This window comes from Cylas formicarius, unplaced genomic scaffold (genome assembly GCF_029955315.1).
Source record: "Cylas formicarius isolate icCylForm1 unplaced genomic scaffold, icCylForm1.1 PGA_scaffold_1__22_contigs__length_36826433, whole genome shotgun sequence".
Lineage (NCBI taxonomy): Eukaryota > Metazoa > Arthropoda > Insecta > Coleoptera > Brentidae > Cylas > Cylas formicarius.
The window spans coordinates 35923015-35941238 of NW_026844264.1; the positions used below are offsets into that span (position 1 = coordinate 35923015).

Genomic DNA, 18224 nt, shown 5'->3' on the forward strand with positions numbered 1-18224 from the left:
TATTATTCTTTTAGCACTTGGATATCTCAGTATTGCGTTGATGGCACAGGCGTCCCCTCTTGTGGGACACCATTGGTTACATGGAATTCAGAAGAGTTAAAACCAAAAACTTATGGGAAAGTCTCGCTAAATACATTATCTCGAGGAAAAAGACCAGATTTTCTTGATAAAGACGTCACGAAATGCAAAAAAGACTTCCCTGCATATATTTACCCGACAGTACAATTAATTGAGTCGTTTGCACTGCGCATTTTCGTCCCCCATTCTTTCGTTGACCCCCCTTTTGCGAAAAAAAAATCAATTCTAGGCTCGTCTTCAATTTGAATAACAAAGAGGCGTAAAATTATATAAATCTACATTTTTGGGGGCGACACCTTTCCTCGTCGCGGTTCGTATAAAACGACTTTTTTGCGAATACATTTACAACTTGGGGGAAGTCTTTATTTAGATTGTTTGGGCCGAAATCCAAAGACTGCCTCATTACGGTGGCATAAAGGATATTTCGTATTCGAAAGAAAGCGCTCGCCGGTTTCGTGGGCGAATTTGTGGTTTTTGAAAAAGTGGTGGATTTGATTTCGTTCTTTTCACTTTGACTCGAGCTTTTGCCCTAGGGTCGACACTTATCAATCGAGGATTAACGTTGGGGTCATCGCTGCCCGTATAATTCCTTCGAAATTGTTTTTAGATAGTCACTTGAATGTTGGCAGCATAAAATGCGAATTTCAAATTCAGGAATTATTTTGTTTTTTTTTAAACGACTGGCAGGGGGGGTTGTTCTAATTGTTTATTTTTTTAAAATGAAAATATATACGCATGTTCGAAAGTTGTATTTTTCTCAATTTAAAATTAAGCAACCATTTTGGATAACGTTTTTACAGTAAGTAGTTGTATTTTTTAAGACTTTAACAACAATAATAATAATTCACAAAATATAGAGCCAGTCACCCCGAAACCTCCATAGAAAGATTCTATCAACCAAGAAAGTGAGGAGCAAGAGGTGTACTACACCTAAACAACGCCCACCAAGAACGAGTTGACGAATTGAGACGGTTCTTCTATGAAAAAAGCACAACATCCACGTACCACCGCAACATCGCGAATGCAGATCAGAAACTCACTCCTCTTAATATGGCGGATAAAGACTATCAACCATTGCTAGAAATAACCACTGTTGACAGTGGACATGGACGATACCCCGCTACAATTGAACTCGACCAAATAGAAACGAATGCCTCCAACGCCTGGTTAGAAATGGAAATAGATGGCTTTATGCATGCCATTCAAGACATTAAACTACCGCAAGTACAGAGGTGTCATCTTGTAGTGCAGAATGTGCCACCCAAATCAGACATAATACCTCATAAAGCACGATAACACAGCTAAAGTAATACACCAGGATAAAGCCCAAAGAACTGGTGTTATTATGCCTATACGCCAGAACCTGTTAATGAAAGTGGAACCCACAAAATTTACTGAAACAGAACCATACCAACAGATCACACCATTACCTTACCTGAGTCCGAGGATACATGCCACTCGCCGCCGAAGTGAAAACAATCTGGAACCAAGAAAAAGCGGTTATTGTGGGAGCCCACTGGTGAAATACCTCTAAAACTACAGTGGAGCCTTCAAACGCTGCAAATACCACCGAAACAGTACCTTAAGTTTCAGGAGATGGCCATACTACGAATTCAATGCTGCGATTCCAGAAAACAAAACTATTTGGGCACTTGCTGAAAGCCGTGTCCAAAGTACTTATCTGTGGAATAATAATAATAACAATAATATTAAGATTACAAGTCCTTTCTTTTGGCACTTGCTTTGCTTGCGTTTAACAATACATCTTACGAAAATATTTCCAGGGTCCGGACCCGATTCCGCGATATGGACGAAATTGCATTTACAAATTCGCCGGCGAAGTCGGAAAAACTATAAGCTCGCATTCCGTTTTCTTTTGCGTATGCAAAACTTTTTCCGTAGACGGGAGTTTTCATTTGATTTTAAAGGGAGTCGGGCGGGACGCCAAAAAAGATATCGGCAGCCCCTTTTTCGAAAATCTCCGCGGAGCGGTATGCAAATTGCCCGAAAAGCCCGGAAAGTCCCTGGCGTGCTTCTGCGCATACATTCCATGATTTCGAATAGAAACTTTCTACATCGCGTTTAGTATTGAATTCGGAAGGTCTAGCAAAGGCTTAGTTTTGAATATTACTTCCTAATCAATATTTTAAAAATAAATTTAATTGCCGAAATTGGCCGACAAACAGAATATTTTTTTTTATTGAATTAATCAATATCAAGAAAACAAAGCAATTTTGGGAATACCTATTTTGATTTTTTTCACACACACGTAGGTTGTTGTGTAAGTTCCTTTCCATATTTTTTGCTTTATCTTGGGGAAGCTAGTCAACGCATAGAAGTGGGTGTCCCTCGAGATTCAGGTTTAAGCACTGAACTCTTCTTTGTGATGTATTGGGATGATCTATCCTTGGTATTTTCGTGTAGAAATGACAGAAATCAGTGCTGCAGGGTACTCAAAAAATTAATCAGGAAATCTATCAGAAACATTGTGATAATTTTAATATCTGAGATGACACTATCTCAAGTAGATATACTATAGGGTGTCTAAGATTGAGATGTTTAAATTGGAAGTCTCATTGCGATACTCCTATTTCCTCCTCCTATAATCTATATTTTTATTAACGAGTATTACATACATTTCCACACTGGAGAGTCTTTTCATCTTTGGGAAAGTAAATATTATTATTGAATAAATTTTTCTTTCAAACATTTGAATCCACTCTGCTCTATCAAAATAAAGTGCGGGAATTTAAAAGACCAGATTTGGATAGATCCAACTTGCTAATTCTATCATCAAAATCAAAATAATCTTAATAAATAATAATAATAAAAATAAACTAGACAAGACGGGTCACTCTTCAGAATTTTTCATTGATTAATTTCCTGAAACCCTCTTCGCAGTTAAGAAAAATGATTGCAAAAAATATGCAATATTTTGGCAGTATATTATTAATAATCAATAAAAATTCGTCACAAGGTTGATTAAAGGAAAGAACTTTAACCAAATCTAATATTTCAGATAGGTGTCCCGACCTAAGCCCTTTTCATTGGATATCATTTGCTTTTTACCTGGGTTTGGGTCAATTTATCGGTTCCTGCCATTATTATCTATTCAGCAACACGCAGAGGCTCTGGACGGAATCGAGTGTGGGATTAAGGTCAACGGGAAAATAATCAACAACATCAGATATGCCGACGACACCGTTGTACTAGCCGAGAATGCGCAGGACCTGCAGAGGCTAATGGATCACATAGTGCGATATAGCGAAAACGCTGGCCTCCTCATAAACACTACAAAAACTGAGGTCATTGCATTTACCAAGACACCTGTTCAGGTTCGTCTGAATGTTGATGGTGCTGCGGTGGAACAAATATTTGAAGAAGTCAGATGCCGCGTAGAACAGGCCAGAAAAACATTCTTGAATATGAGACGACTTTTCGTGAGATCAGATTTGAGCGTGGAGCTCAGGGTACGCATGGCCAGATGCTATGTTTTCTCGGTTTTTCTGTACGGATGTGAGAGTTGGACCCTAAACCCATCACTAGAAGAGAAAATAAATGCATTTGAAATGTACATTTACCGTCGTAGAATATCATGGGTCCAAAAAGAACTTAGGCTTACCATCATAGAAAGAAAAATTCATTATATTCGGCACATAATGCAAGGTGGAAAGTATGAACTTCTGTGCCTAATCATAGAAGGCAAAGTCCAAGGCAAACGGTCGGTTGACAGGTGCCAAAACTCTTGGTTGAAGGACATTCGACGATGGTTTGGTTGCTCATCGCTCGACATCTTCCGCATGGGCGTATCTAGAACCACGTTAGCTATTTGGATCGCCAACCTTCGAAAGGAGACGGCGCCATAAGAAGAAAAAGCAACACTGGAAATGATGTGCCATGACGTCGCGTAAAAAGGAAAGAATTTGATTTTAGTATCATCAATTACCGAATCATTAAATAATCGGTACCTTGCTGCCCTGATAAGCTCTTCTATCGTGCTTAATGTCTAATATTTCTCCCCTGTGACATCTGCATTCTTCCTTAGTTGCAGCAACAGGTATTTGCGATGTCTAAGAATAGTCCAAAACCATTCTGGGTCTATATGAATTCTACTTAATATTTTTTTGATTGTTTAGACTCTAATACTGCTGTTCGTAAAATATTTTTTTTTAATTCTAATCATTTTTTTTAGACAGAAAGCCCTACAATTTTTGTATTGAAAGTTTTTTTCTAAAACACTCTTTTATATATTGCAGGTTTAGTCGATTTAATACTCAATGTATATAGAATCATAAGCAATATTTAATAAACATTTTTGGAAGATTTGGGAGTATCTTAAAAATGAAAATAAATTGATATATCCTTTTTTTAATTATTTTTTTATTAGCTAAAATTGGGGTATAATAATGATAATTTTGATATGAAGTCTATGCAAACACACATGGCATTCGTTTATTTCACTTCTTTGAGTTTTCTTTTTTACCCGAAACATGTCTAAAATTAGCTTTGATTTGTAAAAATAAGCTCAAATAACTCGTTAATTGGTTTACTATGATAACTTTGGCGTTAACACAAGTTTTTCCGCTTATACTGTTTGTCGAGTATTTAAAAAAAAAGCCCTACTGTTACATTTAGTAAAACGAACTAGACAAAAAGGGTCACCTTACACACCGCTCCTAACATTCTATCTCGCTCGCCCTTCCGTACCAACCCGCGCGTGTGGACGCGTGCAGCTACAACACGTAAAAGTGTCTAACAAGGCGACATTATTCCCCAGATTAAACACTAGCGGGATTTTCAGAGACGGCGGAAAAAATACGATGGCAAATAAAGCTAGAGCGAAACGCGAATAAAGGTTTGAAAAAGAGTTCTCTCTGGCGGTAACTTCGTTTAAGTCAATAGAAACAAACAACACAATGGCGGTCGCGTAGGGAGAAGGAAAACGGAACGGGCCTGTTTTCTAGGTAAACCCGGGCAAATAAATAGCTATTGTTTGTCGCTCGGTTCGAAAGGCATTAAGCAGTAAACTCTGCGAGCAGCATAGACAAAGACAACCGCGACCGCGTTCATCTCTGTACGCTCAACTCACCTGGATATTATTCGTTCCCCGGTGTATTTTGGTACGAGTGACGTTTCGGATCTTTGTTTCAGTACGAACCGCTTCAGGGCAAGACGGGCGCCAACGGACTTCAGCACCTCGTCCTTTACGAATGTCAGGATAACCCGCTGGTGGAAAAACTGGCGGACTCCCCCGGCAGGCAGTGTCACGACCTGCACTCGCAACCCTTCATCATCTGTAACACCGTCGTCGCTAGCTGGGCCCGGGGGTCCGAGGGGTTTAGTTTCCCCCCAGAGGCCGGCTATCCCTTGGACTCGTCTAGCAGGTAAACGTTCCTCTTTCAATTTAACACCTGACAGTGAATTTATTTGGTTTGGGAAGTCTGGCAAGTTAATAGATTTATCTCGATAGTGAATTTTATCCGATTATGTAATGAGTTAATGTAATTTAAAAAAGAATTCAGTTGTTTGTCCGTTCCAAAAAAGCAAGCAAAGACCTCATACACGTATCTATAACATCATAGAAACCTTTTATCCATAAAAATCTCGGCTAACAAAGGACTAAGTGGGTTTCCCATAATCAAACCTTCCTTAGAGATGTAAATCTGTCTATTAAATTCAAAATAATTTTGGTCTAAAGATACTATTAAGCAATCTAATAAATCTTGTTTCGCCAATGTTTTAACCTGTTTCCAATTGAGGGCGAAATCTACAAAATCTATAACATCCATAGGTGGAGTACTGGGAAATAAGTTTTGTACATCAAAAGACAATAGTGGTGCGTTAGAAGGGTTTTTGATATCTTTAATTTTGTTGATTAATTCAAAAGAATTTTTTATTGCAAATTTTGGTTTAAGATCCGTGTGGAACTTTAAAATATTTACTAATTTTGTTGAGAGTTTAACTGCTGGAGCTGTTACATAAGACACGACTGGCCTAATGGGCATATCTTGTTTATGTAATTTACACAAAAAAATATAATATTTTCTTGACTTGTCTTTGATATAACTCGGTAGGATCGTGTTTGATACATACGTAATTGAGTTATATTTTTGGAGATCGATAGCTATGACTATCTTCCCTTTATGTGCATGTGTAAATATGTTATTTTCAGAAGCTTTGTTTTTGATAGTTTTTACTAGTGACAATTGAGAAATTTCTTGGTGTTTGTTGGTGTCTATTAATTGAGTGTTTATTATATTCGCTAATACATGTTTGTTTAAATTAGAATCGTTAATATCCCTAACTGCTAATTGACAGTCGATCCCTAATTATCTGTTATTGTTCTAGTGCTGTAAGTTAAAGTTGAAGCTTGTTTACAGAAATTCAACTTCATTTTTAGAAAATGTCCTGTCTATGTTATGTTATGTAGTTTATGTTGTAAAATTGGTGATCGGTATACTTTGTAATAACTGGTTCGTTGTTAGATATTTTTTTTATTAGAAATTAATTTGTCTAACTTGAGTTTTTGTCTCGGAAACTTTTGTCTCGAACTTTATAATCAAATGTATCAAATTCTATGTGATTAAATCTATGAGGCAATTCAGAATGTATTAAATTACCTTTACATAAATGTTGTTTATATCTCGTTTTCTGTACTCGTGTCTTCGTTCCTCCTCCATCCATCTCGTTTGGCCTTGGATCTGGGCTTTCCTGGCAGCGGGACTTCTGTTGTTGTTTTTTAATTTAATAAACTTACGAAAAACCTTATTTTGTATACAGGGAAAATTATTCATAGGAAAAGCCAGAGCGACCTTTAAACGCATGAGCCATAACCTCAGTCTGAACACGAAAGTAAGACTTTTTCGATGCTCCTACGTTTTCTTTGATGGTACCGAAGTTGTCTTTCTGTGGTGGTAACATCATTGCATGACTGAAAGGCTAACAAAAATTTTAATCATCCAACTTTCACTTGCAATATATATTTCTAGCCTCATTTCCTGAAGGCATCTTAGCACCCCCCCTGACGGGCCCTCCGTGAAATGGTTATGTTATGTCTTGCAATATAGCAGTCAAAGTACATTATTGTTGTTGTGCTTGTCCCAGGCGAAATCCATACTATTAAAAGTGATCAATAAATGTTTTCTAATTATCAGCTGCTATCCTGGACAAGGTTCATTCAAAACTTGTAGAACTTTTCTTCAAGTTGCAACGTTGGTGTTTTCATTGAGCACTTTTACTGGTTTGTCTGGAGTTATCTTGCTGGGACTCATATATTTCTCTAATTTGGAAACTTTTTTTGTAAATGATTTTACTGACCTTGTTCCAGATATTATCTGTTAGAAACGCACTACACGAGCACACCAGACGCCACTATGGGCGCCATCGACGGTTCTGGTCTACGTTTGTTCTACACCCCCCAGTTGCGACGTCACGACGCCGGAGTAATCTCCATGGGCATGGACCCCAACTGGCGCCACATCATCCCTCCAGGTCAGAACAAGGTGGTGTCGTCCGGACACTGTATTCCCGATTGCACTCGTCAAGCGTTCCCCCATTCTGGTATCAACATGTTCGCGGTCGTGATGAAGACCCACAAAATTGGACGCCAGGTGGCGCTGAGGCACATACGGGGCAGCAACGAGTTACCACCCATCGCCACCGACGACAACGTGGATTCGGATTACCAGGAGTATCGGAAACTCGGTGTGCCTGTGCGTATATTACCTGGCGACCATTTGATTACGGAGTGTACGTACAATAGTTCCGGGCGTAGTGCTATAACGTTGGGTGGGCTGACGAGTAGGGAGGAGACGTGTTTGGTGTTGGGACTGTACTATCCGCGTCAGAAGTCGTTGGCCGCGTGCCACAGTTTGCCTAGTCTGCCCACTGTGCTACACTCGTTGGGGATCCAGGAGCTCAGCCCGTAAGTATATTTTAACTTTATATTTAGTGCAGGGATCTCGGGCGCTACAGCATATAACAAATAAGCAGTTTTATAAGCTCTAAACAAAAACATATTTAGATGACTTTCCATTTAAAATTTTATGGGCGCTTAGGGTCGCAAAACATAACCAAGAAGACCACAAATGAAGTATGGATTTAATGTTGGCTGTGGTGTTGGGGGTTCAACGATTCTATTAACAGCGTCCCATATCTTCACTTTCTTTAAGATGATTTCGAAGATTTGTTGGGCAATTCTAATAGTTTGAAGTTACTTAAATAAATTATTTCGAAATTGTTGGACAGGAGGTTTTGTTTTTGTTTTATGGCCACCATGATCGCCCGATCTGTAGGTTGTAGACTTTTTTTTTTTGAGGAAGCTGTAAGAGACAAGGTTTAGGGTAAAAGGAACAAATTTTAACCAGCTGTAAATGAGGCTAAGGTTGCAATACAATACATTGCTATGTTAACGATACTAGTATTCTCTTTATTTTATGTAATGTTCTTTTTTCCGTAGAAAACTAGGGCAACAAGGTCAATTTGAAAAAAAATCAAGAACGCTCTTGACAATGTTCTTTTTAGATAGCCTTATAATTTGCTATATTTATAATGGTAATAAAATTCCTTTTTTAATAGGGATGATAGTTTCCATTAAGATATACGTCATATGTCAAAAATGACAACTACGAGGAAAAATATGCTGATGTTGATTCCTAAAGCTTTTCTATCTATCTTTTTTTTTATGTCGATGTTTATGCAACTAGGAACATTTTAAAAAATCGCAGAAAATTAGATTTATTATTATATTATACTGCTACGGAACCTGGAAAAACCCATAGCGGTTTTGAGTGTAGCTTACAAAAATGAGGGCGTACAATGATGGAGTAAAGTTCATTATCTCATTGGTTTCAAAAGTTATGAGCAAATGCTAAATACGAAGATTTTTAGTATGGACAATTTACCTTTTTTTGTACATGGTTTTCATTTAAACTAACCAAATATGTATGCTTTTTTTTGGCTATTATCTTCCGAATGAAAATAAGTGAGTTTATTTATTATTTTTAATTATTACCTATTATTTACTTACTACGTTAATATTTACATAGAAAACTAAGTATCGAAAAATTTCATACACAAAGATAATATGTATGAATAATGAAATAAGAAAATAAAAAATTTAGAAATGTATGTATTGAAGATCAAACCCAATCAAATATTATTTTATATTTTCGTCCACTGAACAATAGTTTTTATTTAGCAAGAAAGATTTTTAAAGAATTTTTTTCTCGAGGTTTAAATAATTTATTTAGGATTTTTTTACGCATCTAGGTTAAATCTTGCTGTCCAACGTCTTAATGATATTTTCGTCATGATTGAACGTTATCAAAGAATCCATAGAGAGACAAGAAAAAGTAAATATAATGTATTTTTTAAAATATTCAAAATATACAAGAGTCTGAGCTGCTTATGCCGCCACGTAGGCTTTTTTTATACAATCAATATTTGTCAAGAATTTCTTGACGTATAAGACCAAAATAGATTCATTCATTCATTGTGAATTTTTGATCAATAAGTAATGCATAAACGTTGGCTATTATACCAATGTGACATTACAGTACAATCCTGATTATCTGATTCCCGATTATCCTGTTTATCCGAAATAAAATATTAAAAAACAAAAAATCATATTTTTCCGTGAACAAGTTTCAAACAACGTCTTTTATTAACGCAAGAAGAGTAGTTTTGGTTAGTTAGTTAGAATTTGGTTTTGTACCATAGATTTTGCTTTTCGGATATCGCCAAAGAAAAAAGTCCAGGGGTGTTTGGTCTGGCGATCGAGCTGGCCATTCAATGGGGCCTCGTGTTCCAAACCGAATGTTAGGAAAAGTACTACTGATATTAGAAATAAAATTTTATACAATAGTTTTAGTTTTTGTATAATTTTTTTTCGAAAATCAGTAGTTCCTGAATACATTCCACTAATAAAATTCCCACCCTGTACGCAATATTATGTTCCAAAAAAATTTGAGAAATTAGAATTAAATAAATTATTTTTTCTGTTTTTTGTAAAAATTCAATTAAAGTATTTCGTATGCCTTTAAGTCGATCTAATGATATACTTATCCCAAACTCCTACGTTCGAAATCAATTTGGACAATATTTTTTCGGATAATCGGGACTATACAGTAAATGTTTTATGTCCGATAAATGGGCAATGGACTTTTGCCTCTGTTCCGCAAAAACCGTTGACGAGAATCGATAATCTATCAATTGGTAGTTATAGAAGGGACGACAATTTTTTCTTACCGCTTACGTCAACGTTATTATTATTTCAAAGGGCGCGACAAAGGATTCGATTTAAACCGGCGTCTTTTGTTCTTCCTTTGCAGCGGATCGAACCCGGTGAGGATAGCGGCGCCTCCCGAGCTGGCCGGGATGACTCTGGAATCGAGATTGGTGTCGTACGACTGGGATAATCAGTTTAATAGTTTCCAGGAGGCGACGATGAGGGGATCCTTCAAGCCGATTTGTTGGACGTCGCAGTTGTCTTTGTTGCCGGTAAGCGTTAAAGTATCGAACTGACTGGGAAAACCAGATAAAAGCGTTATTTAATCGATGAAATCGATTTAGAGCGAAACTTTTAAAACTTAGATTCTTCTTTATGCTTCGCGAGCCGCGCGTTTCAAAATGGCCGCTCTTCCACCTCGGCTGTGTTTTTGTCATTGTTATTACAGAAAGTAAGCGTCGGGAATTTGAAGTTCAAGATATATTTGCAGAGGTCCAAGGAAAACATAATATCTCTTGAACCGTGTGTCGGAACTCAAAAATTCTTGAACCAAAACATGAGCGAGACATTGGGTTACAAACTTCTTTATCCGTAATGTACCAAAAATCTACAGGGTGTATCGGTTGTGAGCTCAAAAATAGTTGGAAATTTTTGTTGGGTTCCACAGATTTTTTCTTCGAAATGATTTACCCAGAAGCCACAAAGTTAGTTAGGTTGCATATTTGAAAGGCACATAATACAGGGTGCACGCAAAAAGGTCCGTTGATTTTGCGAGTTAGTTAGTGGTCAGCAGGATCACTATAGAGAAAGACGAAAATGGTCTAGTTGTGAGTGCTAAATATTGAATATATGGCCATGGCCATTACATAGAGGATCATCTAGAAGTTTATTCATAAACACGGTAACGTTTGGTTTCATTTCAATATAATCCTGCATTTGTATAATGGAAACAATTACCTTAATGTGATATAAGGATAACGGGATCTGATATATCTATAGTCAAATTTAAAAAGGCCTAAAAGAACTCTTCTTTTGAATTTGCTTGTCAGTAGATTTTTCGTTACATTTTTTTTTCTATTTCTCTTTTACGTCCCCAAAAAGCGTATACTCTTGATTATTATGAATGATAATAGAAAATGAAAAAAAAAAACTTGATATTAATATATTTTTTAATTACTGTAAGTCCAGATATTTTAATGAAATTTGAAATGAATCTTTAATTTTATTTTTTCGAAGAACACTGGTTGGTAACTAAAAATTAGATATTTTGTTTTAGATAGATATTTTGTTTTCACACGCATGCGTGCTGTCATATTGACGATATTCTTATGACTATGGAGAGAAGAGGTTTTTATTTTTTTAAAGCGAAAACCGTAAATCGATTGAAAAAATTCAACAAATTTAATTTCTTTACAAATGCTTCGAGATTGTAAGAATAAATTTCATTTTTAGAAAATATCTATTTTGTTTATTTTTATGACCTTTGAGACATATCGCTCCTTTAATTTTCAATAAGAAAACACACTATATTTTATTATTGCTACCATCACCCTATATAATCTAAACGGTCGCATTTCCCTAACCAAACGAGACGACATCCAACGAAGAAGCTTCACGGAAAACGAAAAAAAAAAACAACGGGTTTAAGCGACGACATCGTATAACCCTAAAAACAATCGTTTCAGCGAGAGGAAATCTCCAAGGAGCATCTTTTAACGAACTTATCGCTAGTTTCCGGGACCCTGAAAACGGCACGGCGTTTGTCTCGCTTAATCAAATTAAAATCAGCGTGGAAAATAAAGATCTCACGTTTTTCGCTAATATCGTGTCGACGGTACGACCCAAGTAACTTCTGTTTGCTTTGCCGTTTCTTCTTCTTCTTCTTCTTAGGTCAGGCCTTGGGTCTATGAATATTGTTATTTTATTATTATATAGTATTCATTGTCATAATTTTTTTTTATATATATAATGCACATACAATTAGAAGTCCAACACATCTCACCAAGAGAATAACTGTAGTTTATACTGAATACCAAAATCCACCAAATTCAATCCTTGAAGACATTTATTTAAAACCTTGGTAGAACCAAAAAAAAACTGAAAAAAGAAAATAAAAAACATTAATAATGGAGGATTTACATTACTGATTTCTACTAGGTAAACATACATGTAAAAAGTATTTCATTTAAAAAGATTTGGACTGCCATTTTTTGAAAATAAAGTTGTCTTCCTTCGAGCGTATCTGGTTCATTAAAAATTTGTGTTGTTGGATAACACCTACCTCTTTTATAAATAATGTTAAAAATCCATTTTTGTCAAATGTTATTTCCTTCTAAATATTTGTTTAGCAACTCACCCTTTGCTAAAATTTCGTAATTTAAGTGCGATTGATCGAGTCCCCAGGTCGAGGTTTTAAGTTGGTCTAACTCTATTTTTTTTTCAAAGGCAATTGTTACATATTTTATTGTTTTAAAAAATCTGTGTGTTATCTTGTTTTTTGTACTACTATTTTGTTGGTAACTATACTAAAAACAGAATCGGGAAAAGTATATTCTTAGATGGCTACACTAAAATCTTTCATATATTTTTTAGTGGAATACATTTAAACTCGGTGCATTTTGAATCTCCCGAGGGAGAGCATAAAAAAACCCTCAAAAAACAAAGATCTCTGCGGAGAAGGGCGTGGGTCAAATGACATCTGAATATCATCACCGAATGTTTTCACGGTAGCAACGAGAGTGTTTAAATCATCCATGAATTACGGGCGGTTGATTTTGGAGTTGCCGTTGGGTTGTCGCTCGTATCGTATGTAGGCTTTATTTTGAAGGATTGAAAATGGGTTATGTAATAATAATGATAATAATAATAATAATAATTTTATTCACGTATTAATATACAATGAAAAGGACGGTTCAGATGAACAAAATAAGATATTTAGTTTTTAAAGCTATCCTAAGAAGAAGGTAGCAGCGCTAGGCAGGAAAAATACGCTCAATACGCTTTGGAAATAATTTACAGTAGATATTACTTAAATATTTAATGATAATAATACTTCACGCAGGTGTGTGGAAAAGGTTTTGTTTAGCAATTTAAGAGGCTGATCCAAGGCATTATATGTATTAGCCATTTCATATGTAAAGGATATTGCAAAAATTCCAGAGGTGTGACGTGGAGGGGTGAGCAGGCCTTTCAATCATAAATTTAAATTTTTATTTCAAAAGAGCATTGCTATAGATTTTTTTGGATTTAATGACTTCTAGATCATTATTTATGATTTGACAGCTTTCCAAAATTTTATCTCCCGAAAACGAGTGATAAACTTGTGTATCATCTGCATACATTTGGGTTTTGCAATGCTGTATAAAACGAGGAAACGCGGACGTATGTATACAGTATAAAATTGGCCCCAGAACGGAGCCTTGAGGCACCCCAGGTATTATAGCGCGGCAGTCTGCCAATATAGACCTCGTGAAGTCGCTTTGGAATGTGCTTCTTTTGATGTTGATTTTCGAATGTATAGTTTTACTCACCAGTTTTTGATCAGGGGCTGTATACGCATTTTATTTTAGGGGCTATTATTATTATTGTTAATACTATTATTATTATTTTCATTATTTTTATTATTTGTATTATATACCTATCTATCCGACGTTTGCGGACGTATAGATACGGAAATTATACCGGAACCTCTAAAAATTTTATTGTCATGAATATAAAAGGCGAGAGCTACGCTCCGGCATCGGCACACCTGCCCCCACATCTATTATACTTTCATCCCCCGTTTTTACGACAGCATCCCATTCAATTCGCCCTTCCCTATCGTTGTTTCAGGGCACGGATAAAGAATCGCACTACCCCAACATATCGAAGCCGTACGTCAGGAGCACGGTCGATCACTGCAACTACAAACGGTACAGCACAGAGGGCTGGCCCGGAGGTACGCCGTTGTTGGAGCTGGACAGCAATCACATAGAGGGTGCCACGAAAAGCAAAGTGTCCCGGAGCAGTAGCCCAGCTGCCGAGGAGTCCATGGGGTTGACGATAAGCGAAGCGAGCGCTCCCACTTCGTGGAGCAAGAGGTTCCTGTTGGTGATGAGCGTCATATTGATATGGTGTAACCGTTGATGTTAAGTGTGTTAGGGATCTTTCAATTATCGAACCTTGGAACGTGGACAATACAATCCCGGTGTGCGTTGGTTTTGTTTTTTAAGTTATGTTTTCACTAGTCCGTTCGGCCAGCATTTAAGTTACGAGAGTGAGCGAGCTAGGATCGAGGTGAAGCGTCCGAAAATGTGAGACGGAAACGGATACGTCGCCGGTTTTATTTTGGTGGGGAGCGATCGTTTCGGAAACCGATCTTTACGTATACGGGGTGTAATAAGCCGCGATGCGCTTGATGTGATGGGTGACAGTTCTACAGTTTTCTTCAAAATTTTGTTGACTTCAACTTTGATATTTTAAATAAAACGCCCTGCATTCGGACGGCGCTTTTCGAGACGGCTTCAACGGTATATGACATGAACTTAAACTGTCATAATGACGACGGTGTTTTAAATATTTCTCAAATTCTATAAGTCCTCAGTAAAACATAAGAGTTCGTGTTGTTTTATCCTCGTAAGGGAAATTTTTGAGCCGCGGCGTTGCCAAGTCTCGCGTTTTGTACATTTACTCGATTTTTTTAAATAAGCCCTGTATACTACATAATAGTCTATTAAGATTCCTACTGTTATATGTTGTAATATACAGGGGGTGCTATTAATTTTCTCTTGTCGTGTTCATCACCTAAGAATTTCGCTTTCTTAGCATGAGACTACGTTAAATCAAGTCCCCTATGTGACGTGTATGTAAATCGGTATGACAGTTTTCGCTTGTGTCAAAAAATACCGAAATGCCGTCTGGAAACGCACTGTCCGAATATGTTAGTATAATAAGGGAACTCGTGCATTAAAACCATATACTTGAAAATTTTAAGTTAAATCTTTTGTAGGTCTTATCATTTTTCAGATGGGATAGTGGGTCATTTTATGTGGACCACGATCTACTGTGGCATGCTATGATCGAGACAAAAACTAAACTAAACTTCAACTACGCCGAACTAAATGAATCGACTGAAATGATCTAATTTAACAGTGTATATCAATTATACACGAGTTAAATCCTGGCTTTATTTCTGATTTAAAAGTTAGAACACCCTGCAGAATGCATTTTTTTTGGTCTCTCCTTACACTATCTTATTGTCACACTGACAATTTCTCCATTCAGTATGCAATGCAAGGTTACGTTTAAATTCGGCCTTGAAGGTGTGGTATAGTTACAAATTTTTAGTAGGAAGAATGTTACATTACGCTTGGGTAAGTTTCATTTGTGGTTAAAACTTTTAGTTAGTATTTCTTTTTCTAATTCTTGTATCACTGGGACCTCAATATTTCAACTAAATCATTACTATGAACCGACCACAAGCAACTCTCGTTGAACTCTGCCCTCAGTTCCATGCCCTTCCTATAACGGAAATCATATCTGCCACCAAAAATAAGTACGTGGAAGTAAACCAACAAAAAGAAATGTCAAGAAGAGGTCATTAAGTATCAAATCGAAAAGTTCAACGCTTCTCTCCATCCGCGCGGATATTGCCTTTGCTATATTTCCCGGGAATTTGTTTACAATTACGCCATCCAGAGAAATCACGGCATAAAGATCTTTAATTAACGAGCTGCTATGAAAAATTGACAATTCAAATGAGTGCGTAATCTATAAGAATACGTGTTTAAATGAAAACTTCATAATACGCCGTACGCGTGAGATAACCACTCGTATCCTCCGCGAGCGTTACGAAATTGCAATTAAATAAATTAAATTTAATTACCCCCGATGCTTTCAACTTCCGCCTACGATCATACCGATTGTTTTGCCGTTAAACGTTTTGTGATAGCCGTATCGCTAATAGAGAAAAATAACTTTTATATTATTAATTAAGATAGTTAATTCAAATTTAATTTTTGTCTCGGACGTGGTTAATCCAAAATTTTATTGACTGTGCTTTGTATTGGATTGCATGGCATTACGCCAAATATAACGGAACTGTGATTAGATATTTCGTGAAAAAATATATACAAATTTTATGTTATCATTAGAGAAGCAGCGTGGCGATAAGAGCGGCCGAAAATCTCAGGATTTAGCGGCAGCCATTTTGTTTATATGTCGCGATTGGCGCTTTGTACGCGAAGACAATCAATATTTAGCTGAATAATGCGATATTGCAGTTTGCTAGGCGATCCAACCCGCTTACCGCTGATTCTATACAGGGTGTCCGAAAATAACGCGGGAATAATTTAAGAGTAGATTCTACATGAAAGAATAAGAAAGTCAGTTTGGTTAGTGTTGTTTGTTGTGACGAGAGACTCTTTCGGGGCTAATTACATTAAAATTATACAGAACAGTGGCGTCGCAGCAACTCTTTTTTGGACAAAAGAAATGTGCGCCACTGACTTTTGTACAACTTTTAATTTTTTCCCAAATTAGGCAATTAAAATTGCGAGTTTTCTGTCTCTTGCATTTTTATCGCGTCTTTTCTAATTGTTTCTTTTATTAATATCTTTAGTCACCTTTTTCCAGATTTCTTACAATGTGTCAATTTTCTGTGTCCCTGGATCAAAATTTAAAAGTGCAGTGGCGCTCTGGGGCAAAATTTTGCGGATATATTCAAAAAAAAAAAACCGTTTGGTTCCGAACTTTACGTACTGAAGATCCACAGATCTTTTGTTGATTTCAATGTCGAAAAACCTCATAAAATTGAATCGTTAAATATGAACACACTCAGCTAAAATGAAAGGGTGCTTATAGAATAAACGCTTATCATGTTATCAAGCAAAATCCCTCTGTCTAATATTTTCTGCCTAATAACTGGAAAAAAAAACAATTTAGTTACAATGTTTTGTTATTCAATTTTAACGTTTTGAAGTAGGTCGTTTCTACTCTATAATATAAAAATCGGATTTCGTTTGTCCTGGGCGTGCAAACAGAAGTTCTTGGTCGCTCTCATTCATAGTCTTCATTCACTTTTCTTGACTCTTTTTGAATCCTTTATTATATTGTTTTAGACACCTTGATAGCGACCAGAGTTCTTGCCCCATAAAAACCCTCTCACTTTTTGAGTGGAATAGTTATTCCCTCCCGTGCTTCATTTTTCATAAATTGCGAGACCTTGTTAACGATTTCTCGTCCTCCTTTTTTATGATTCTTTAGGTAAATGAACTCTCTTATAAAAACTATGCTTGCAAAATACCACTTCAATTATTCTAACGTTATTTTCGGATACCCTGTATAAACAAATAGATGCGGATCGACTCAAATATAAACTTCAAGTTTCAGAAGACTGATTCCTCCACCAAAATAAATACCGAGACGAAGGAAATTTAAATATCATCGCGGCAAGTCTCACGCGGTCCAATCGGGTCGAATAAAACTGTAACACGCGGCAACGCTGCCAAGTTGGACAGCCGAGAAGTCGCTGATATGGTCTGTGATGTATGTAGGAAATAAGCGCATATATTTTGTAATTATGGTCCCTATAATAGCTGTAACCCGAGTAGTAGTCGCTATCGTTGTTATGCAATTCGGTTGTCGGACAATGACGATTGCTGATGCGGCGTGGAAATAGGTCAACGAGGCATTGAGTTTATATTAGAAAATTGTAGCGAAGATAAATGCGTCACAATTGCTTCCGATGGTTATAAAATTTTCGAAAACATTCGAGGACGCCGTTGTCCGACTACCGAAAACGTCTAAAAAAAAATGTACTGGGCCCCCGTGTACATTCTGTGTAAATTTTTTAAATGTATATTTGTAGTCCTGACTGGTGCTATCTATAGTTTATCCTATTGTACATGTTTCTATCGTTTTAATTTATTAATTGTATAGT

At 36.6% G+C, this 18224-nt stretch overlaps 1 protein-coding gene across 1 annotated transcript in view; it reads left to right on the forward strand.

Moving 5' to 3' along the window:
• Positions 1–17933, forward strand: part of LOC132696951 (MOXD1 homolog 2-like) — a 132599-nt gene extending 114666 nt beyond the window's left edge. The window contains exons 5-8 of the mRNA XM_060662132.1: positions 5230–5462; positions 7406–8002; positions 10410–10578; positions 14138–17933. Of these exons, the coding sequence (XP_060518115.1) occupies positions 5230–5462; positions 7406–8002; positions 10410–10578; positions 14138–14431 (1293 nt within the window). The 3' untranslated portion in view covers positions 14432–17933. The remainder of the gene's footprint in view (positions 1–5229; positions 5463–7405; positions 8003–10409; positions 10579–14137) is intronic.
• Positions 17934–18224: the final 291 nt, after the last annotated feature.